The 24,002-nt window shown below is 37.8% G+C and overlaps 1 protein-coding gene across 4 annotated transcripts in view; it reads left to right on the top strand.

Annotated features, from left to right (window-relative positions):
* EPS8 (epidermal growth factor receptor pathway substrate 8) overlaps nucleotides 1–24,002 on the top strand; it is a 178,628-nt gene that overhangs the window by 139,306 nt on the left and 15,320 nt on the right. For 3 of the 4 annotated variants that reach the window (XM_019799146.2, XM_034644769.1, XM_011224299.3), the window contains 7 exons: nucleotides 1,098–1,186; nucleotides 1,553–1,627; nucleotides 7,147–7,295; nucleotides 9,934–10,117; nucleotides 15,080–15,210; nucleotides 18,220–18,328; nucleotides 19,166–19,309. In XM_019799146.2, coding sequence (XP_019654705.1) covers nucleotides 1,098–1,186; nucleotides 1,553–1,627; nucleotides 7,147–7,295; nucleotides 9,934–10,117; nucleotides 15,080–15,210; nucleotides 18,220–18,328; nucleotides 19,166–19,309 — 881 coding nt within the window. The remainder of the gene's footprint in view (nucleotides 1–1,097; nucleotides 1,187–1,552; nucleotides 1,628–7,146; nucleotides 7,296–9,933; nucleotides 10,118–15,079; nucleotides 15,211–18,219; nucleotides 18,329–19,165; nucleotides 19,310–24,002) is intronic. The other variant, XM_034644770.1, reaches the window with a different exon arrangement.

Genomic DNA, 24,002 nt, shown 5'->3' with positions numbered 1-24,002 from the left:
TTTTATATCTAGTTGTTTCCCTTTTCATTTTCATAGCTAGCGTCTGCTTCAGGCTGTCATCGTTTTTTACCCCACTTTCTAAGTAGTCTTCAAGCCTCCAGTCTTTTATTCTGGGAGGACAGTTGTCTTCAGGCTCTCACGCAGTCACTTCATTCTTCTGAATAGCGTGTTAATTCCATGTTCTGTTGATTTAAGTCTGCTCCTCCCCCTGGCAGTCAAGGTCACCCACAATCCAACCTTGATCTAGTTTTCCATTCTCAGGTTTCTCTGCTTTAGTTTGTTGTTTCATGTACATGCAATTTCCTTTTTCCATGTTTTTTTACTTATGCTGTTATATCCAACTATGACATTTTCTTACCAAATTGCCGTGTAACAGACCTTTCAGGTGCCATCTTAAAAGCTACTTTCCTCATGCTTCAGAGGGGAGGGGGGTGGGGGAATGGGATAGACCGGTGATGGGTATTAAGGAGGGCACGTATTGCATGGTGCACTGGGTGTTATACGCAAGTAATGAATCATCGAACTTTACATTAGAAACCAGGGATGTACTGTATGGTGACTAACATAATATAATTAAAAAAAATTAAAATAAAAAAAACAAAAAAAAATAAAATAAATTAAGAAAAAAATTTTTTTAAAAAAGCTACTTTCCTCATGAAACATCTTCTTGGTGTCCATTTTCTCATCTCCCAACCAGCCGCAGTCTCTTTCTATAGCATTTACTTGGTGTATCTTTGTTACTTACCGATTCGTGTCTTCTAAAGATTTTAAGGTTCTTCAGAGCAGGGCTTGTAACTCACACATTTTTATAGTCTTTGCAATGATAAGCATGATAATTGGGACACAAAAGGGCTACAGCGTACATGATGGAACTGATGAGGAATTAGTAGTGCCTCAGGACAGAAGGATCCATTTCAAATGTCGGATCATCTTAGTTTGTCACAGTGAGTCTACGAGGTGTGGTAGAGTAGCTAGGAAGCATGGTATCTGGTATGATCAAATTTTATAGACAAGAATATGGCTTTTTATTTTTTCATTTAATAGATTTTCTCACAACTTTGCTTTCACCTCTCCTCCTTCCCGTGTATTTCTTTTAGAGGGCGTTTTAACTCTGCGGGCAAAACCTCCCCCTCCTGACGAATTTGTTGACTGTTTACAAAAGTTCAAACATGGATTTAACCTTCTGGTAAGTGAAATTTATTTGTATATAATTGAAATAAATGAAGGAAATCAAATTCTGGCCAGCATGTTCCTGATTAAATGAAGAGATAAAATTGTTCTTGTAGATTTTTTGGTATGTATGTTTCGATTTTCTTTTAATTAGGACAACAGATATAAAACCTATGTATCCAAGCGAATTATCAAAAAAGAATAATTTCTTTTTTTTAAACTTAATTCTCTTAATCTGACTTACCCAGGCTGACTAATATATTAGAAGTGAAACTAGTCGTAAAGAACTCTTTCTCTGAGTCTGTGTTGGACCTTTATGAGCATCTGTTTTTTGCTTGATTACATCATAGTAATCTGTGCATCTGTTTTCTTAATGCTACAGGCCAAACTGAAGTCTCACATCCAGAATCCGAGTGCTGCAGATTTGGTTCATTTTTTATTTACTCCCTTAAATATGGTAAGACCGTTAATTTAAGAAAGTAATCACTCTTAGTATGTCTGTCTGGAGTATCTTGACAGTTTTCCTGCATTACCTTGCATGGATAGTATTTCTCTTGGCATCTGTGTGAACATTGAGAATGTGCAATTTGAGAATTTGAAAGAACCTTAGAAATCATCCTGTTCAAACACCTCATTTTATAGCTGGAAACCGATATCTGTGACAGAGGTAGGAAGATGAAAAGAAATATTTATCAGATGCTAGTGTTTCAGTATATACTAGGATATAATAAAAATGGCTATAATAAAATAAAATAAAATAAATAAAAATAAAAAAAAGGGGTGCCTGGGTGGCACAGCGGTTAAGCTTCTGCCTTTGGCTCAGGGCGTGATCCCGGCGTTATGGGATCGAGCCCCACATCAGGCTCCTCTGCTATGAGCCTGCTTCTTCCTCTCCCACTCCCCCTGCTTGTGTTCCCTCTCTCGCTGGCTGTCTCTATCTCTGTCAAATAAATAAATAAAATCTTAAAAAAATAAAAATAAAAAAAAATAAAGATAAAAAAAATGCTATAATAATGTAAAAGTTTTTCTCTTTCTCCCAAAATAGGCTAGGCATGAGGGGGTAACTGGTACTGGATGGAAATATTCAGAAATATTAACCGAGAGCCTGTTATGTGCTTAGCATTATTAGTAGCTTATCAGGAATAAAACAGACATAAATTTTTACCCTCTTGGAACTTATATTGTAGCATGGAGGGGCAATCAGTATCCTAAATATATGCATAAATAATACATTTTGCAAAAAATAAGTGTTATTTGAAAAAAAATACAGCAGGGACAGAGAACAGGGAATATTCCAGGTGTGTGCTCATGTAAGCATGCACGCATGTGAGGGGTGGAGTATTACCCTTTTTGAATAGGGTTGGTTAAGGTGAGAGGCTGTCATTTGAGCAAATGAAGGGAGGAATGAGTCATGTGGATTTCTGAAAGAAGAGAATTCCAGACAGAGAACAGCTATTGTGAGTGCTCTGGGATGGTAACTGCAAATTATGTTCTTGGAATAAATAAGTATTGTGACTTGAACAGAATGAGGGAGATCTTAATTAGGAGATGAAATCAGCAAAGCAACAGGAGGTCATATTTTGTTGGTCTTTATAAGTGATCATGAAATCTTTTACACTTTTAGAATGTTTTTGCCACAAAAGGATGGCTCTGTCTAGAATACTTAGAAATCTGGGGGGGAGGGGCTAGGGGCTAGGGTGGTTATTAAAATAATCCAGATCGGAGATTATGGTGTTTGGACCGGGTGGCATTAGAAATCGTAAGAAGTCGGATTTTGGTTATAAACCATAGAAGCCACATTTGCTGGTCGATTAGATGTGCTTTGCAAGAGCCAAGGCTATCTCCAGAGGTTTTAGCCTAAGAGTGGAGGGATGGACTAATTAATAGAGATGGGGAAGGCAGTGGGTAAAAGAGATTTTTTTGGAGGAACATAAGGAATTCAGTTTTAGACATGTCAAAATTCTGTTACATCTAGATGGAATAGTTTGATTTGGTAGTTGAATATATGAATTTGGAGTTCAGTGGAGAAATCAAGGCAGGAGATATATATTTGAGGATCGTCTGCATATAGAAAGCATTTAAAGCCATGAAATTATCACCAAGGTAGTGATTACAATTAAGAAGAGGAACAAGGACTGGTTGAGCCCTGGGCAAGTTCAGTGTTAGTAGAATAGAAAGAACCAACAAAGAAGATTGAAAAGAAGCAGTTAAGTCAGGAGAAGAAACATAAGAATATTATGGTATTCTGGAAGCCAAATGAAGAAAATGTGTCTAAGAGAAAAATTGAGCAGCTGTGTCAGACATCTCTATAATGGACGCTGATTTACCTCCATGCCCTTGTTACAGCTGTGCAAGGGCAAAGAAAGATGATTTATTTTTAAGGAGGTGACTCTGAACTTAAACAGATAATTTCTGCCTTTGTCTAGTTGGCATATGAATATTTTCATATAGTCGTACTGAACACCAGAGGAATATAGTCTCCATCTGTGTGGCTGTAGCTTCCTCTAAAATGTAGGGGCTTCTCTTTCTAGAAGGAGGAAGAAAAGAGTGGACACTAGGGAACAATTAGTAGTCTTTAGCATGCTCTCTCTGTTGCCAGGTAGAATGATATGCACATAGTGCAATTTTTTCCCCAGAAAACTCCCTTCTCATACATGTGTATTTTTACATAGGGTATAATTTTTGAAGCTAACAAAAGGGTGTGTTGGGAACAATTCCCTTTGTGAAGGGTGTTCCTATGAGTTTATCCAGCAAAAGGTTATACCATAGGCCAGGATCCAAGATACACACTTCATTTTCTAGATTTTCAATATGCAGCTATGTTCTTTCCTTATATGGTATGGTAATATACTTCTCTTCCCATTATATATTTCTTAATATCTGCAAATGGTATAATAGCCACTTTTCTAGGCTGACATTATGTACAACCATCTTGTCCTACAGGGCAGCTGGGAGAATTTGCTGGAATATTTAAGAGTACACGACAATAAAGTGCACGGGTTTGGGAAAAGCATGTGACAGACAGCAGGTGGAACAATTGTTGCCCTCACATACAGACAGATGTGAAAAGAGAGTAGGCTACAAATCACTCTTTTCTACAATTCCACCAATTAGATAGGTCATTCCGGTGTTTGTGGGAGGACAAGTGAGCGAGGAGTGGAAAGAAGGTAGAATCTCTAAATACTTCCAGGAGGACAGGGTTTCCTACTTTCTGGGCTAAGGCAGGCATGGGTGGAGTAGTTGTGAATGGCTCTCCCTGTCAGAAGAGCAAATGATTACTTTGTAGAATGACAATAGCAGTAATGATAATTGTTAGTAATGTGTGATTATCCTGTGTATTATTTCTGTGATTGTTTTTTTAAAGAGTAAGAACTATACGAAGCAGATAAATTTCATTAATTTTGGTTTAGGGCATATGAACACTATGGATTGAGTACTCTAATGTTTATCAAAAATGGAGCAAATTCAAATGCATTCCCATAGGTTTTACTTGATTATCAGAAAAAATGAGAACAAGAAAGCCCAAGTAACAAAAAGGGATAATAAATCTTTTCCTTCTTTCTCCAAGAGCAACTAGACAAGACCTGAAGTAGAATATGAAATGAGTATTGCTTTACAAACACAGGAAAGTAATGTTATCAGCATAAATGTCAGAGCTGGGCAATAAGAGATTAGAAGATGAAAGTCCAAGACTACATCAATAATTTATGAATGCTTCCATATGTTGTTGCTATATAGAGAACATCAGATTTCTACTTGTCTAGTTATTGTTGAATAATTCTTGCTTTATAAGCTCTTTTAAAAATTACATCAAGGCCACTCATATGCAAAGAAGCCCATAGTAGCTCATTAACAAAATTTATCTTCCTTATTCTTTAACACATTTGATACTGTCTTAGTTTGAATATTAGGAAGTGTTGACTCTTAAGCAGTTTTTGCCACCTCCTCGTTCTTGGCCTACCCTTTCACACATCATAAGTAGATATGTAGTCATTACATAAAGGAGAACTATAAGATAATGGGACCGGTTTCCCTAACATGTAGAAATTAGCCTTTGTGATCAAGCTATATATCTGAAAATAGGATTTATTTTGTCTTTATTTTTTCCATCAAAAACGACTCCTTATTCATGGTCTCTCCAATCAGAGTATGTCTGTTGCTCCTTCTAATGTTCTGCCTGTGGAGCCCCAGACAGATTACTTGGACAGGAGATGTGGGGAGGAACATTTATTTAGGGCCTACGACCAGCCACACAAAATTTAGTGCTCTAAACCTTGCAAGACCTTCCCTATGCCCTCAGCATTTCCACACACGAGCACACCCACAGCCACCATACATGCGTCCGTGCTTAACATCTATTCTCGAGAGGGAACTATGTCTCATAGGTTTTTATTTACATTTCTTCTCTTTCATTCTCTCTTCCCTCTGTTATGCCAAAGATTTTAAAGTTCCTCTACTTCTGGATTTTACTCCCTTACTTTTCCCTCTTAATCATCCCTACATATTCACCAGAAGTGCTTATAGGGCTTGGAAGTAAGAAAATTACTGTACCAGGCAGTCGGTAAATTTTGTTCTCAAGTAAGAGTCAGCCTCTCTCCTTATTTCTCATCTTTTCTTTCACTGATTCTCAGTCATCCCACTAACACTATGTCTTCTGTAATTGACTTGGTCCAAAACCTCACGGGAGAGAGGGGCGCCTGGGTGGCACAGCGGTTAAGCATCTGCCTTTGGCTCAGGGCGTGATCCCGGCGTTATGGGATCGAGCCCCACATCAGGCTCTTCTGCTATGAGCCTGCTTCTTCCTCTCCCACTCCCCTGCTTGTGTTCCCGCTCTCGCTGGCTGTCTCTATCTCTGTCGAATAAATAAATAAAATCTTTAAAAAAAAAAAAAAAAAAAAAAAAAAAAAACCTCACGGGAGAGAAAACTGAAAAATAAGCCGTAAGTTAAAATGTAACTTGTTACTAGTATGCTTAAATTATTTTGGGGACACTGAGGTGCCTCAGAGCTTTGCTTTGGGATTAAGGAGGGCTTCTTGGAAGAGGTGGTACCGGAGTAGAGTTCCGCCTGATAAAGGAAGGGCCTTCTGGGGAGCTGGGAAGCAGTATGTGCAGATACACGAGGCATACAACAACATAGCATGCTCAGAGCACTTGGATGACTGGGGAGAAACCGAGAAACCGACTCTTGGTCTGGAGCCGTTCAAAAAAATCCCTTTTTCCTTGTGCCATATCTCTGGGAAGGTGAGATTTTTATGAAAGGGCTCTGGTTTCTGCTCTAGGAGATAACTACCATTCTTTAGCCAGGAAATAGCCTCTGAGAAGTCCATTTGGAGCAGTTTCCGGACATACACTTATCATCATTTTGTTTATCAGAGAATTGCACCTGTTTATTTGTTTCTGCTAATCATTAAATTATCCGTTTTAAATCAGGACAATTTCCTAGAATTAAATTCTGGGTAAAAATACCATGGATTTAAAGTTCTCATTCTTCTCTCACTTTTCTTTCTGGATCCTTTTATTTTTGTATGTCTTTATAGGCACAACCATAGACTGTTAAGTTGAGCCTTATTTCTCTCTGTAGTATTCATTTATAGAACCATATTTTTCAAATTTGGGATAATAGATTTGCCAGGAAAGATACACGTACTTTTTTTTTTAAAGCAAAAAGCAGAGATAGTTAAACCACCTGACCGGGAATTCTCGGCTAACCATTAGTATTTTCCCTGGAAAATATGCAGCCAACGGACAGATCCTGTGAAAGTTGTTAAACTGCTAACTTTTCATTCTAGATTATTAGTCACCATTGGGCTGGGCAGGTTGACTTAATAAGCTGTTTTTCATTCAATGGTATACTGCACCACGTCAAAATTTGAGTATATAAAAACAGTGCTTGTTTTTGGCATGGATTTTACATATTTTGAAAATATACAACTAATCATCATCTTCTTGCTAAAAAATGAATTATTGTCATTTTAGGTGGTACAGGCAACAGGAGGTCCTGAGCTAGCCAGTTCAGTACTCAGCCCCCTATTGACTAAGGACACAATTGATTTCTTAAATTATACTGTCAACAATGATGAAAGACAGCTGTGGATGTCACTGGGGGAAACTTGGATGAAAGCCAGGTAAACATATATGAGTTTAATACCTGTAATACTTCAAGTATTGTTCTTTGTTATTACATGAATCTAATGAGAATTTATTTCGCTTTCTGCGTATGAAAGACTAGTCACTGCCGTTGAAAAAGCCTAAACCCTTAAAAAGCTAGTATAGTGGAAAAGATATAAAGTATAAGGCATATTAAGTACCAGGAGTGATTCAAACTGCTGTTGTTTGGCAAGGGGAAGCCATCAGGAAGAGGATTGAAGAGGGGGATAGTTAGCTTTCAAAGAAGAGCTGACATTTAAAATCAATAGATAAAAATACTAGTACATTATGTAATAAATATGTATGCACTATACAGGTAGTATTTGCCAGGCACTCTCCCCTAAACTTTACATAAGTACTGTTGTTATCCCTATTTTACAGATAACAAAACCGAGGCATAGAGTGGTTAAGTACTTTGCTCAAAACCATACAACTCTTAAGTGGCAGATCTGCAATTTGTACCTAGGCAATCTGGCTCTAGAGTTGATGTTCATAATTATTTTGCTATGCTGCCTTTCAGCACGACGAATAGGATTTCTGCAAGTACATAGTTGGGAAGGGGCCTTCCTCACAGAGAAAGAAGCACAAGTGAGGGCATGAAGCAGGAAGTCAAGAGAATGGAGAATGAATATGAGTTTAGCTGGTATATCGACTTTGAGTAGCAGGTGCTTGTGGGGAAGGGGGTGAGGAGGGATGGTGTCAAATGGGGCACATGGAAATAAGCAGATGGGCTATGAAGGCTCCCACTGCCATGCTAAAGAGGTGGAGAAGATTCTGTAGGCTAGGGAGAACCAACAGCTGTGTGACTAGGAGTGTGACATGATCACATCTGTATTTTAGAAAGATCAGTCTGCTAGTCGAGCCTAGCAAGGACAAGAACCAAAGTAACTAGAGGCAAGGAGGCCCCTTGGGATGCTGCTCTAGTTAGGGATTCCTTAGTAAGCCCCATTCCCTGGGCCTCGAACAGTAGTAGTGGGAATGGAAAGGAGAGGGGGTCATTTTAAAAGTCGTATTTTGTCAGTAAAGTGATTGTGGAAGACAAATCATTTATATTGCGTCACTTAACATTGCAGTGTTAAAGATTCCTGAGCAAGGCAAAAAAACATTTCTTTCTTTATGATATGTGAATAAATCATTTTGGCCTTCCTAACTTACCCAAATCATTTTCTTTCTCTCACTACTTAGAGTGAGTCTTCAGTGTGGTCACTTAGAAGCTTTTCTTCCTAATGCTTTGAGTGGACTAGCCTGAAAGTAATGGATCAGTTCATAATTTTTTTTCTCCTCCTTTTCTTCTGTTGAAACAGATATAAACTGTGTTTATGTATAAAATATAAAACTTATATTTCGGACTTAGGCAGCAGTTTGTGTTGGAATATGGTTTACATATTGAATGGTTTACCAAGCAAAAAATTATTTAAAAGCACTGTAGTTGTTGCTTTTATATTGAAAGAAATATTTAAATTTATTTATATACTAATACAACCTACTGTATCATGCTATTTATATATTGTACTTGGTTAAATAGATTTCTTAAATCTATTAAATTTTCATAGTTTATAATCTTATGATAAGCTTAGGTAAGATCTTTTAATATTTCCCCATGAAACTTACTAAACTAATCAGACCTCCTAGTACAAAAATAGCTCAGACTTTCTAATTTCTTGATTTTGGGTCCTACCTCAAAATTAGAAAATGACCATTGGAAAAACTACATGAAAAGGAAATATATTGTTAGCTCTTGACAAGAGAAAAGGTAATTTTTTAGATCCTAATTGTTAAGAGTATTAGGAAATGAATATACTGATTTAAAAATTCAAAAAGATAAAAAGGTCATGAAGGTACATAATAATCTGAATAAAATGGCTCATTTCGTTGTAGTAGAAATATAACCTGAAGAATTAATCTTTCACTTGTGAAAGATAAAACAACACAGTATAGCAGAAATGAAGCTATAATTTCTGTCTCAGTTATTTTTGTGCTTGGTGAGTGATTAGAGCTTGTGGAAATAAGCCTCACTCAGAGTCATTAAATAATGAATGGGTAATGATTACCATTCCAGATTAGTCCTAACTTGATTTTACTGATTAAAGGCTTGCTGATAAATTTCATTTATAAAATTGGTAATGCTTCATTTAGGGGACTTTATAACTTAAAAAGTAATAAATGTTAAGAACATTCTCTCTTCTTATCTTTTGAAAGCTATATCTGATACCGGGAGGGTTTATACGATGGAAGGGGAGGGAAGGGAAAGATAAGAATCTGAAACTTCTTTAGATACAAGAGAATTTCATGTTCTAAATACTTTTAACACTTCTAGCCTCATGCTCCCTTTCCAAATTTTCAAAACCTGTATCCATGTTACAAAATTGAATTAATGGAGAATTGAGGCAATGTACTGAAAACAGATTATGAAGCAGAATTCAATCTTCCTTTCATTTTGTTGGCATTCCAGACTATTATAAGCAGGTTCACGTTCCCTTTTCGAGAGGACAGAGGGCAGATTAGGTATGCTTTGTTTTTGTTGTTATCTGTTTTTGTTTTTTGTGGCTAACTTTACCGAAACTAATTTTGAACATGGATACATTTCTTAGTATTGTGCCTTAATGCCCTTTACAGAACAGAGTGGCCAAAAGAACAGTTTATCCCACCCTATGTCCCACGGTTCCGCAATGGCTGGGAGCCCCCCATGCTGAACGTCATGGGAGCACCGATGGAACAAGATCTTTATCAGCTGGCCGAATCTGTGGCAAATGTAGCAGAACATCAGCGCAAACAGGAGACAAAAAGATTATCCACAGAGGTAAAAAGCCTTTTAGCATCACCTTTTGTAGAAAGTGCAGTAACCTGTGCATTCTCTTGTAATTCTGATTGTGAGTTCTCATTTTATTGATCTGAAGATTGTTCTAGAACAATGACTATATGTCCTGCTGCCCTTAGTTACCTCTCACATCTTTGTCATTGCTGTGCCAGTTGCTCTGTTTCCCTGTGAACCTAACACCAGCCCGTATCACTCCTTAGAGTCCTGCCAGCCCTCACCCCTACCCACCTGCTAGTGCTCCCTGAGCCCTGGTGATCCCATCTCAATTTTTGGATGCCTGCTTTCTCGCCTTGTCAGAGAAATGCCCTGTTGTTGCTTGGCTTGTGCTTTCTCTCCTTCTTTCCATCGTCAGACCCTTAAGACAGCTAGCTCCCTGAACCTAGGTCCCTGAAGCCTATCCCAAGCAGCTCTTTCCCATATGTTCCATTTCTTCCCTCCTTCCTCCTTCCTTCCTTCTTGCCCTCCTTCCCTCCTTCCTTCCACCTAGTTCTAAACCCCGAAAGCCTCTCAGCCTGGCTAGAAGGCCAGAGTTTCTCTTGGGCTCAGTCCCCAGGCTCCAATGATCATGTGTAACACTAAGAAGATCACAAAATTTACACCCTGAGAAGATCACAAAATTTATTGTGCTTTTTAAGTATTTAGTAAGCGTTAGCGTAGAATCTGTTTGTAGAGCACATTGAGGGATTGAAATTGGGTAAGTTATCTCTGCACATTTCTTAAAAATGATTTTCCTGTGACTCTTTCTTGTTCTGTCAGAAAAGAAAATCAAACATTGCTTAAAGCTGAACCAAACCAAACAGGAGGACCAGAACCCAAGGAATTCGATGAATGAGGTCTGGTTTGGGGAAGAAATAGTAAATGATGACTCGATCCTCCTTGAAGTCCAGTTCATTTCCTTTATTTAACTCTGTAGATTAATTTTTTAGACTGCCGTGGGTATTTATAATATGGCAAACATGATATGAAGGAATGATTAACAAACCAGAGTAGATCCTCACTTTTAAGGAGTAACACATAAATTAAAATTTTTAAAAATCAGTCCCTTGGACAGTATCCATAATATTATAGAAGATTGGTTAAATTTTGCAACTTTAGAAATAAAGCAAAGGTGCTGGTTTGAAGATATGTTTTTTCTAGTGTAATTGTTTTTTCCTCTGGTGCATCGAAGGGTAGAGTCTCTAACTGCTGTTTCCTTCTAAGTGATTAAGAAGATGACCTCTTCTTAATTTGCAGTGGTTGGCAGTCCCTCTCCAGACTACAGCACTGTGGATTTTATAATTCAGACCTCAGTGCTGTGGATTTCCTTTCCTCATAGAGGACAGCTTTTCTAGAGGAAAAAAGATGTAATCGAACATGAAATTATGACATACTTGTTGCTGTAGTTACAGCTGACTATTTTCAAATCACGGAAATTTCTAGCTTACAGTCTTTGTATCTTAAATAAGAAAATACATCCACTTAATAATGTATTGCCTCAGAAATTCACTTTTGTGTGTTCTTTTTCAAAAACTTGTGTATTTAAAGAGAAAGTAGTGTGTTCTGGGCTTCCAGTGTAAAAGTTGCCTATACTCACTGAAGAAGTAATTTTAAAGGAAGAATTATTGAGAATCCTTACTTGTAATGAGTTATCTCTTTCCTGTTGTAAACTATTTTCCATTTTGTGGCTTAAGTACTTGTTCAAAGGTTTTAAAAAAATGAAATGAAAAGCGCCTGCTAGCTGTTTTAGGGGATTTTTATGCCTTAAGAATTTGTTGGAAAAGAGGTCAACAAATGGTGATTTAAAATGCATAAAAAATGCAATCATCCCCAGAAGAGGAACTTTATTGTACTTTATTGCTACTAAAATAAATACACTCAGGGCAAGACTTGGATGATTCAGGATCTGGTGGTTTTGTGTAGAATCGAAAGGCACAGGTGACGTGGGGTGTCAAATATGGGTGGCAATACTCAACTTCTTTACTTCTCTGAACCAGCGGCAGCCCTAAACAAGCTTGTGTAGTCATCACAGTTAGTCATTCATCATCATTTCTCTCCTCCCTTGCAATATTTCCAGTCACTCCCAGGACCCAGTGATCTCATGCTGCCTGACCTCACTCTGTTCTGTTCAGAGTTAGCCAAAGGTGAGGGTGATTCTAACAGGTTCTGCACCCCCCCCCCCCCCCGCTTTGTAACAGCCTTTAATAAAACATTGCCTAATCATCTAGTGCCTCTCCTCTCCGCTAGAGAAATGATAAACAAATTAATTAAGCTACTTAATTGTCATTTTTAAAAAGGTTTTATTTATTGATTGATTTGAGAGAGAGAGAGAAAGCACGAGTGGGGGTAGGAGCAGAAGGAGAGAGAGCAGCAGACTCCCCGCTGAGCAGAGAGCCTGATGCAGGGCTCAATCCCAGGACCCTGCGATCATACCTGAGCTGAAGGCAGACGCTTAACTGGCTGAGCCACCCAGGAGCCCCGTTATTTGTCATTTTTAATTTCAGCTTTATTGAGGTGTAATTGACAAAATCATAAGATATATAAGGTGTTCATCTGGTGATTTGATATGTTTTGTGAAAGGATCCCTCCCCACCCATCTAGTTAATTAGCTTATTGACACATCTGTCACCTCACGTATTATCTTTTTACTTTTGGTAGAACATTGAAGTTCTATTAGGAAATTGTAATTACACAATATTATCAGTGCTATCAGCTGTACTCACCATGTTTTACATTAGATCCTCAGACCTTATTCATTTATAGCTGAAAGTTTGTACCCTTTTACCAACTTCTCCCGATTTCCCCCAGCCCTTGACAACTGCTTTTCTACTCTCTGTTTCTATGAGTTCAACTTTTTTTTTTTTTTGGATTTCACTTGTAAGTGATACCATGCAGTCTTTTTCTTTTCTTTTTTGGCTTATTTCACTTAGCAGAATGCTTTCAAAGTCCATCTGTGTTGTTGCAAATAACAAGATTTTCTTCTTTCTCATAGCTGAATAATATTCCATTGTGTATTTATACCATATCTTTACCCATTCATCTGTTGATAGGCACTTAGGTCGTTTCCACATTGTGAACAATGCTGCGGTAAATATAGAGATGAAGACACCTCTTCCAGATCCTAATTTCATTGCCTTTAGTATTATACCCAGTAGCAGGACTGCTGAATAGTATGGTAGCTCTATTTCTAATTTTTTGAAGAAACTCCATACTGTTTTTTTTTAAGGATTTTATGTATTTATTTTGAGAGAAAGAGCTCAGATGAGCCAGGTATTGGGGGCAGAAGCAAAGAGAGAAAGAATCCCAAGTAGACTCCCTGCTGAGCGTAGAGCTGGACGTGGGCTCAATCTCACAACGGGGAGATCGTGACCTGAGCTGAAGTCAAGAGTTGGATGCTTAACGGACTGAGTCCCCCAGGCACTCCCCTCCGTACTGTTTTGCATAGCAGCTGCACCAATTTACAGTCCTACCAACAGTGTACTAGGGTTTCCTTTTTTTCCCCACATCCTCACCAACACTTGTCACCTCTCGTCTTTTTGATGATAGCCGTCCCAACAGGTGTGAGGTAACATCTCATTGTGATTTTGATTTATATTTCCTTGATGATTAGTGATGTTGAGCACCTTTTCATGAACCCTTTGGCCATTTGTATGTCTTCTCTGGAAGATGGCTATTCAGTTGCTTTGCCCATTTTTTAACTAGATTGAGTTGTTTGCTTGTTTGGTTGGGTTTTTTTTTTTTGTTTTGTTTTGTTTTTGTTTTTCTCCTGAGCTATATGAGTTCTTTATATATTTTGGACTTTTAGTCCTTATCAGATACATGACTTGCACATATTTTCTCCCATTCTGTAGTTGTTTTTTTCATTTTGTTGATGATTTAAGCAAAGGTATTTAAATGGAGAAAATTGCTTTTTTGTATTTGTGCATTAAGCATATTCTAAAGGAGTAATATAGTGTGGGTACTTTGACACCCACCCCTAGTACATCGGAGAAGCCTCACCTACACCATCTGTGTTTAAACACATTCCTACTCCTGCCAACTCGGTCTTGAGGATGAACTATAGTAAACATATATCTCAGACTTTTCTAAAACATTTCCAGTTTCATATATTTTGCCCCAATGAGTTCATAGCCAAGGATTTCCAGTACTTCACGGCCTATTGTCCCTCCTCCGTACTTCATTTCACAGAAGCACACAGCAGAAAATCTTTACATGAATTTTTTTTTCTTTGTTTCTTTGTTTTTTTCCCCATAGCTCTGAAACCATGGTGCTCACTGGGGCCCATAGACCTCAGTTCCCTCTCCTGGTAGCACCCAGTGGACTCATGTTAGAATTGGGTTAACTACAAAAAGGAGTTACTTCAGCATGTCTTATCCTGTACTGACTGTCAAGATCAATGTGTTTCTTTCTGTATTTCCTTCTGTCTTTCTGTATTTCTCTCTAAAGTAAATCTGATAATAGTGGCTGCCATTTTTTAAAAAATACAAATAGGGTTTGTGCACCCTTAAAAAACGAGAGAGTGTAGTATAATTTTAATGCACAGAGTTTAGATGATTTTCGTGTGATATTATTTACTTTGCTAGAGTGGTAAGGGTCTCTTTCTTAAACAGAGAGAGCAAGAGGGGAAAGTTTTTTTGTTGTTTTTAAACCAATTTTATTTTATGTAAGCTGTTAAAGTATACCTAATACCAAAATCACCTATTACTGAAATTCCTGAGGAAAGAATTTATTGCTTGTATACCCAGTTATTTTCAGAGTTACAATTTAGCTTTTGTACTAATGACTTTTCCTATTATAAATAGGTCTTTGACAAAAATGTGTCACTCCCACTTCATAACTTGTTAATAATGGTCAAGCACTTGAAAATGAGAAACTGATCACGCCACAGTGGAGGGTTTTGTTGACCGATGTTAGTGCTCATTCCAGTAGTCTTAGCGACTCTTTAATCTCTCTTCCTCTGTCTTTCAGCAGTCCAGTGTATCAGAGTATCCTCCAGCGGATGGGTATGCATTCAATAACATGTACACAAGAGGGCCCCATCTGGACCAAGGGGAAGCGGCTGTGGCTTTTAAGCCAACTCCTAATCGCCACGTAGATAGGTAACATTTCATGGGCACCATTTGGAGAGCTGCGGATAACTGTCTCTGATTTAGTGCACGTAAAGGTCCCGGCGTCTGCATTGTTCACTACTTCTTTAAACTTTCCATCTGTTAATTGTTTGATGACGTTTCAGTTGTTCCTTTATAGAATTGGCTTTGATAAACAAAGCCTCTAGTCTATAATTCTTACTGGAAAACCTCCAGCCTATAACTCTAATTTAGTGCAAATGCCTTTGGATGACTTTCCCTTTTTAAAAAGATGCTCTGACAAAAACTGAATTAAGAAGAAAGAATTGTTTTGAAACTCTCCATTAGTTAATACCAGATGGTCTCTAAGGATCCTTCTAGCTCTGTAACTTTTAAAGGAAACAATTTCCATCTTTATCTCCCCCCAACAAAAACAAACCTTCCTTTAGATAGAACTATTTTGAAGTATAAACTAAATATTTAGAAGGAATCAGTGCCTTATTTGCCGTTCTTGCCATTTCATCTTATTATATTGTATTTTCACTTTCCAGTTTTATATTTCATTTATTTTCCCATAGTTTCACTCTTGAAAAAAATTCAGTATGGGCAAAGCTGGAGAATTGAGATGGGAGAAAAATAAAGGCACAAAAGAGTAGGTTCACTTCTTCGGTCTCGTTTTCCAGCCTCTGCGAATGAGGCTGACATTGTGGCCAACCCGTCTACAAAAGAGAAAGAAAAGGAAGTGAAAAAAATACGGGAGAATGGTCATTCAGATGAAGTGGGGTAGAGACAAAGCCTCACCAACTTATGAGTGTTGTATTCCTTTTCCTCCTTCTCACTATATTTTTTTTCTTAATAGAATCTAAAGAAGATGGAATTTAAAATGTTTGATTTTTTAGGAATGATAACAGAGGTAGTACTTAAATAATTGGTGTGGAAATTTTACAGATATTACTCTAAGGACACCAGTAACATATTATATTGAGTATAAAGTCAGCAATGAATAATACATTTTGAAAATGCCAACATATGAAATAAGTTATAATTATAGATTCAATTTTTAGTAGATAATATGTGAAAATTATTTTCGAAGTTTAAAAATTATTTCATTGAAATTCTTCTTGACTAACTTCTTACTCATCCTAATATTTTCTTTTCCCTTTTTCGCAATTTGCTTTTATAATAACTTTTATTACCCTAAACTCTGTTACATTCCTGGAACTCAGTAAATGCCATGCGAAGTGTAGTCACTCTTCAGTGAAACTTACCACACTATTAGGTAAACCACCTGTTGAATTTAGAGCCCTCACCTTTGAGGGATTATAGGTTACTGCTATCCAAAAGCAGTTTGTGTTTTAGAGATGTCTCCGATCATTGCCGCCTCCAGGTCTGCTCTCTATCAAGTGCATATTTATTACTCCAAAACCATACGTTTTGATACATTATAGATCTCTTAAAAAACTTTCATATATATATGAAAAATTACAAAGTATGATTTTCAGATTGATTACTGTGGTGAATATCATAGCTAAATTTAATCTGTAGAGAACAAGAAACTAAACTATGGAGATTTGTACATTCTAAAGCACTTTACAAAGTGCATGCTAGGCAGTCACCTCTGAGACACTCGAGATAACAAAGACTTCAAGAAATAGAGTGTACTTTTCTTTTTGACTCGCTGGTTCAGAGACACAGTGGCAGAGAGTTATTCTAGCTTTTGTTATAGTATACTCAGCTCTCTATTAATAGTCATTGTTTTCTAGATCATGGGAGGGGAGAACTTGAGGGAAGAAAGATAGGATTGAAATGACTGCTTTTCTGACTTTTGAAGTGGTTGAATTTTTTTATCCCCCCCCCAAATGAAATCTAAGTAGAATGTAAACACGTAACCTAGGGAGTAGGAGTGGGAAGTCCATGGAACATTTTTAAAATTATTATTATTTTTTTTTTATTATTATACAGTAATTATTTGGCTATAATGTTACTTTTCTCACTTTTTCTTATTTTTTAATATATCAAAAATGGCCAGTTGATAGCATAGCTTACGGGTCATCTTTTTCATTGTCCCTTAACTCTTCTGGAGTTGCTAAGAGGTTGCAGATTGCCTGTGATGACATGATACATTGTGTCCACAATTGTCATACTGGCCCTGCTGGGACTCAGTATTCCAGAGGACCCTGGTGGGCCACTTGACAGGGACAATGAACAAACATCTTTAGTTCTTTTCTGGTTTTTCTCTTGTAAAAATGAGTAAGGAAATGTAGAAAGGTAAACAAAGGAAAAGAGGGAGTAAAATTAATAAAAAACAGTTAAAGTTATTATTGAAATGAATAAAATATTATCGGGACATTGATGATATTAATGGTCATTTAATGATTAAAGGAAATATTTGGTTCTTTAAGAAAGTTTTCTTTTTAAAAAAAACATAGGACTCTTGGATCTATTCTTACCATTAAAATAAGTTTATAGGGAATTAATTAATTAATTAGGAAGTGCTATTAGTCTTTTAATCTGTACCCTTCCTTGCAATTTACGACTAGACAAGCTTTCCTAAAAATTGACACTCAGTCATAATTTTTAAATATGAATTGAAGACATTGCTTGAGTTAGTGAAATCAACATATAATTTAAATTACCACTATGGAAATTATCTTCAGTCTCCTTTAATTTTATAAAGAATGCTAACATTGATCTTTGTCCTAGTTCTTGCATGATAGAGATGCTAATTAACAAAGCAATATCCCAGTATATTTCACGGACAAGGAATTCATAGATTTGCATTCTAGTTTCGGCTTAGTACCCACTAACCTTGTGATTTTGTATTATTTGTTTTTGCCCTAGCCATAGTTTGCTCATTTTAATAGTAAGAACACGGAAGTTTTTTTTAGTTCTCATATTCTATGAAATGTGATAAGCTAAACTACTCTTGAAATAATTTGTCAGAATATTTTCTGGTAGGAATTAGCTTGCCTTAATGTCTTACTTCTGTTTTCAGCCTTTAGGAAGAGCTAGCTGAATGATAATTTCTCTTTCTTTTTATAGAAATTATGATCCACTCAAAGCACAACCCAAGAAATATGCCAAATCCAAGTACGACTTTGTGGCAAGGAACAACAGTGAGCTCTCAGTTCTAAAGGATGATATTTTAGAGGTAATAGAATTTTACCTTTTTTATACTCTTAATAAAATGGATTTATTGTATTCCTCTTTTGGTATATATCTGAACCTTCCTCAAAGAAATGCAGAGGTCAAGGAATTATTCTTCAGTGTTATTTTATTTTATCAAGGATGAAAGTATATTAGAGATGCCTGGATCTATTTAGGAGGGGACCTGCTTTATTTTATTTTTTGTTTGTTGGGTTTTTCTGGGGGAGGGGGTGGAGGACAGAGGTTGGATTTCTTGTCTTACTTTGTCCTCTTTCTTCTTCTGGGCTTTATTCATTTTGGAACCAAGGCTAGTTGTGTAGATGCATCATAATATTTTAATAAGAACACATTTTTTTGCTTCCTGCCCTAGTACCCTTGCTCAAATGTACCCATCAGTGAGTAGGCTAATGAGTCTAGGAATAACCTACCGTGACTCCCAAATCTCTTTCTTAGGTCATAATGGAGAGTTCATCTTCTTTGATAAATAATGTGGGATAGGCACAATAGTTTTTGTGAAAAATAATGGTTTTCATACTGTTCCTTCCTGTTCGAAGGATGTAGACAAATGACCTTTCCAAGCAGGTCATCTTAGTCATCTGTAAGTACTTCAGATAATGCAAATAGTTAAACCTTCTTGGTAGGTAATGAGGACCTCAGGTATATTCATGATAGTGGTGGTTCCATACCTGTCCTATACTAGTGATTATTAGTGTAACTCCTGGAAATCATTCAACCCACAATATGTAAGTCCGTTTATTAGAAGTGAAAAGAGTTTCTTGAATTTCTTTCATAGATTGGTTTTGGTATGGAATGATGCCTTTATCTTTTTGCATGATGACAGATCCTGGATGATAGGAAGCAATGGTGGAAGGTTCGAAATGCGAGTGGAGACTCTGGATTTGTGCCAAATAACATTTTGGATATTGTGAGACCTGCAGAATCAGGATTAGGGCGTGCTGATCCACCTTATACACATACCATACAGGTATTTATGACTTTTTAGCAAAAATTTAACTTTTATAAACTTCAAATTCATCACTTTTCAGGGGGATTTTAATACCTTTTGTGTATTAATCATTTTGGGACTTAATTTGCTGTACAATTTGTATAGTTTTTTCGTAGGGTAATTGAGGGGCAATGGTGAGAGATATAGGGAAGAATTATATATATTTTTTTTTCTGGTTTATTTCTTCAGAAAATTGCTCAAAATATTTGCCAGTAAGTAACTGTTTCTCTGAATGCTATTTTTCCCCCATCCTACAATGCTTCTGACATGCGGAGAGTAGTATTTCTGCGTCTTCACTCTTGCCCAGAGCCTCTCTATCCAGTAGCTTCCTCCTGATAGAGGGTGGGACTGTGACAGTGGCTGGAGTATCCAGCAGCTCATCTCTACCATCTTTTGCCCTCATTCCCTTAAATGTTCTACCACTGACTACCCTTGAACTTGCACTCTTCTCACCTGACACTAAGACATGAGTCTTCAGTTGGACTATAATACTTTTCCTATCTTGATTTTATGATTAAAATACACTTATGATATAGGGTAGATAGTTCAGGCTCTCTCTCCTTGATCCTAAATAAGTTTTGAGTGATACACTACATTTTTAGGACTTTGGTGACCCTGGGTATCTCTTTCACCCTAACTTCTGAACTCACTCGCTGTTAAACCCTGGGATTTTTGACCTGTGACAGGATCTTTAGAGTCTGCTCCGCTGGCCGAGGCAGAATGGAGGGACCAGCTCGTGTAAGCCTGGGAAGCTGCGGTGGCTTCTGTATCATGCCCCCAGCAAGAATTATTTTAATTCTCCGAATCTTGAGCAACAGATCACAACTGACCCCATAAGAACATCATAGATTTGAGTAGAAGCGACATAGAATAAATACACAGTTAATTTTCGTGCCAGGTCTAGGCTTAGTAAGACACAGATTGTCCGGACCTAGAATTGCAATCATACTCCTACCGCCATGACCTTTCATTTAGTTACTTTTGGCTCCTCATGGCATTCAAGTAGAGCACGGGTCCTGTACTTATCTAGTGGGACTTTTGGCCTCATTAGAATCCAAGAGTCAAGCAAACTTTGAAAATAAAGAATTCGTGTACAATTTACGTATCCTTATAAAGTGATATCTGTGGAAACTCTGTTTGCTGTGCTTGTTTTGGCTGGTCCGATGTGTGTATGTATTATGTGCTTAATTAATGTTCATCATTTGTCATTAGCTGTTGATGCCAAAGAAGGAGTTTGAGTTATTCAAGGTACGGTCTGCTCCATTTCCTGTGGATTTTTGAAGTGCATTTTCTAACTTAGTCTGAATACCTTTTTCTTTCCTAAGTTCTTTTCTGATTTTGAGATGTGGTTACCTGACATAACTGAGGCTCCTGCCTGGTTTATAAATGCCAGTTCTTTACATTCTTTCCTGTAGAGATTTATTTATTTATTTATTTTTATTTTTATTTTTTTAAAGATTTTATTTATTTATTCGACAGAGATAGAGACAGCCAGTGAGAGAGGGAACACAAGCAGGGGGAGTGGGAGAGGAAGAAGCAGGCTCATAGCGGAAAGAGCCTGATGTGGGGCTCGATCCCATAATGCCGGGATCACGCCCTGGGCCGAAGGCAGACGCCCAACCGCTGTGCCACCCAGGCGCCCCCCTGTAGAGATTTAGACCACATGCCGTAAACAGTGTTGAAGAGTGTGTGCCTAAAATGGTGAAAGAGTGTATACCCTTCAAACTTATGGAATGTTTTTAGCAATTAGCTTGTGAGAATCTATAAGAAACACTGTTCGCAAACAAGATCCCTAGAAGCTGCATATGAGCAGGAGCCAAGAGTTTATATTTTTGAGTTAAAAGACAATTATTCAAGTTCGTGCGTGGGCCCTGTGTGTGTGTGTGTGTGTGTGTGTGTGTGTGTGTGTGTGTACTGGTGCTAAGAATAAGCAAATCCAATACAATCCCTAAAACTTGCAAATAATATCAACTTTCAGTCTTTTCTCCTGCCTGAGATTTCCTAATGAATTTAACCTCTTTTACCTTTGCCTGTTTACGTGCAGTCTTGTCTTTATCTTCAATTCTGACTCTTGGCCTGAGCTATCAGTTTACATTTGTTTAATGGTTGCTTCTGTTTAAAACGGAAACAAAACTATCAATACATATCCTAGGTAAGCAGAGTCCTTTTTGAGAGCATAAAATCCATCCCTCTTTTCTTGAACAGAGCCTCATCTTACATTTTTGTCAACTTTGGCACAACCAAGAAATTTTTTAAGTGCTCCCAAGTTTCAGGAATTTGTTTTGCTACTTTATGTAAATAGAAATGTGTGTGGTTGGTTATTCCCCGTTTGGGCTGTTTCCTTTTGAACTCTTCGACACTATCTGACAGTCTTCTAAAAATTTCTGGATGCAGCTCTGAATACAGTGATGCATGTAGAAACATTATAGAAGCTGTGTGTGTGTGTGTGTGTGTGTGTGTTTGTGTGTGTGAGTTTAGGTTAACAGCCCTACTTTTAAAAGGTTTTATTAAAAACAGTTTCTTTTTTAACAGCTCCTGAGAACTTTGGGCTGAGCCCAATAAAACCGCCAAAATCTTGTAAAGTGTTAATAAGTAGGCTTGACAGTCTGCTATCTGGCATAAATCCTACTCTAAAAGAATTCCTCTTCTCAAAGCGTTTGTAACAAACACACACAGAATGACTAGATAAAGTAAGCTGGAAAAGAAGAGCATCCTTGGAAATATATGCCAATCATTTTCTATCTGTAATAACAGTGTTATCAGTCACCTTTACCTAAAGTATCTAAAGAAAAACTCTGTGGCTGTTTCGAAATGATAATAAAGGTACCACCATAAGTGTAGATGGAGGGACCCTAACCCCCTAGCCTTACAGAACTCCACTGGATTACAAACACACCAGAAGCAATTCTGTGTCTTATTTATCGCTTCATTCATTCACCTCCCAAATATTTATTGAGTACCAGGAGCTTGCATTTGATGAAGGAAGACAGAAAGCCTAGCACTGAGCATATCCTCCATAAAAGCCTGCCGTCTGGAATCAGAACCTGCAACCGTCTGCCAGGCTTTGCTCCTTTGTGCTTGGAGTATTACGAGCAGTGACCCTCTCTCCCCTCAGAAATGGATGACACACTTTCCCCCTGGTATCTTCTATTCACTGAGATCAAAATTTTGAAGGGATTTAAAGAAACTACTACTTGCAAAAACGTTTTAGATCCCTGTACTGTGCTGCAGAAAGATACGTAGTGGTGAATTGCTTTAGCTCCGTTCACATCCACAGACAGCAATGGTATTACCTCCAAAGCAGAGAAGGCCAGTGGTCAGTGCTCATGCTACAGGCCAGGCATTGCTTAAGGACTTCACCAGTATTCGTTTAATTCCCACAGCAAATCTTAGGAAGTCAGGCACATTTTATATATGAAGAAACTAGGGTATGAGAAAGTAAGTCATCCGCAGTTACACAGCTGCGAGAAGCCAGAATTGGGACCCCAAACTCTGTATTCAGAGCCCATGGGGAATCAGGCTTAGAAAAGATTGTTTTCTCATGTTGTATATACATATGGTTTTCACTACACGATTGCTTCAGGAACATTTTCTCCGAACAGCTTTACCATGCATTGTACTGTGACAAAAGTTAATCTGATAGTTAGCATCCTCAGAATGGGGTTTCTCCCTTACCCATCAATTCCTTGGATTTCATCAGTTCTTTCACTTTTTTCATCATTTAGGAAAATAATCCACGTTACACAATTTACTTAGAAAGTAGGCATTTTGTGGATGGTGGGAATAAGGGAGTTAGCTGTAAACTGTTCCATGGGGCATCTACAAGCCACCAACATTTTAAAAATGCACAGGATTATGACTCTTCCCTTTTCACACCCCCGTGTTTCCTGTGAAGACTAATGGCGGTCCCTGGGCGGGGGCACAGGAGCAGCCCTTGCTGTGGTTGTTCACCTAGTGTGGGTTGGAGAGTCCCTTCTGATAGCGGGCATGCTGGCACCTGGCAGCACAAGTCCGTAGGTGTTGAACTGCCACCTCGTGTCCCTGAGAGTCTGGGTTATTTAATATCCTCACAGTTGGAGTGATTTTTAACAGCTCTGTAAAGACTGCCATTCCCACCTAATGTGTTTCCCCCATGGGTTCCACAAAATTTTAAAAATAAAAGGGAAGGAGGTCATGAAGAATTTTTGAAAGATAGGGAACACTAAAAAAAGATTGAATGAAGCCACAGGGAAAAGGAAGTGGGTGCTTGTGAGAGATTGTGGAGAAATGAAGATAAATGCCATAGCTGTTGATAAAAATTTTGTTGTAGAGCATTCTAGGACTTGGTTCTATTTTAGCTGGGCAACAGGTCGATATCCAGGGTGCTTTCTCCCCATCTGGAATCTACTCGCCACGTAAAGTTTCCTGATATTTCTTTTGACTTGATTGCCAGACCTCTGGCACTGTGACTGTTCATCTCCTAAAATTACCTTTTCGCCCGTATAGACTCTCTTGCCCTATGAGAACAGAAGCTAACCCCTCCCTGCTGTTAGTTCTGGTGCGCTCAAAGGCTTCACCGAAGAAGTCTTTCATTTATCATTAATTATTAAGTCTGTGTGCTTATTAAATACTGTAGCTACTCTTACCTGCCAAGGTGCAAATAATTACGATTATCTGGTCATTACGGTCCTGT

This window comes from Ailuropoda melanoleuca, chromosome 16, assembly GCF_002007445.2.
Source record: "Ailuropoda melanoleuca isolate Jingjing chromosome 16, ASM200744v2, whole genome shotgun sequence".
Classification (NCBI taxonomy): Eukaryota; Metazoa; Chordata; class Mammalia; order Carnivora; family Ursidae; genus Ailuropoda; species Ailuropoda melanoleuca.
The sequence above is the reverse complement of the archived record's forward strand: the minus strand, read 5'-3'. Positions and strand labels throughout refer to the sequence as shown.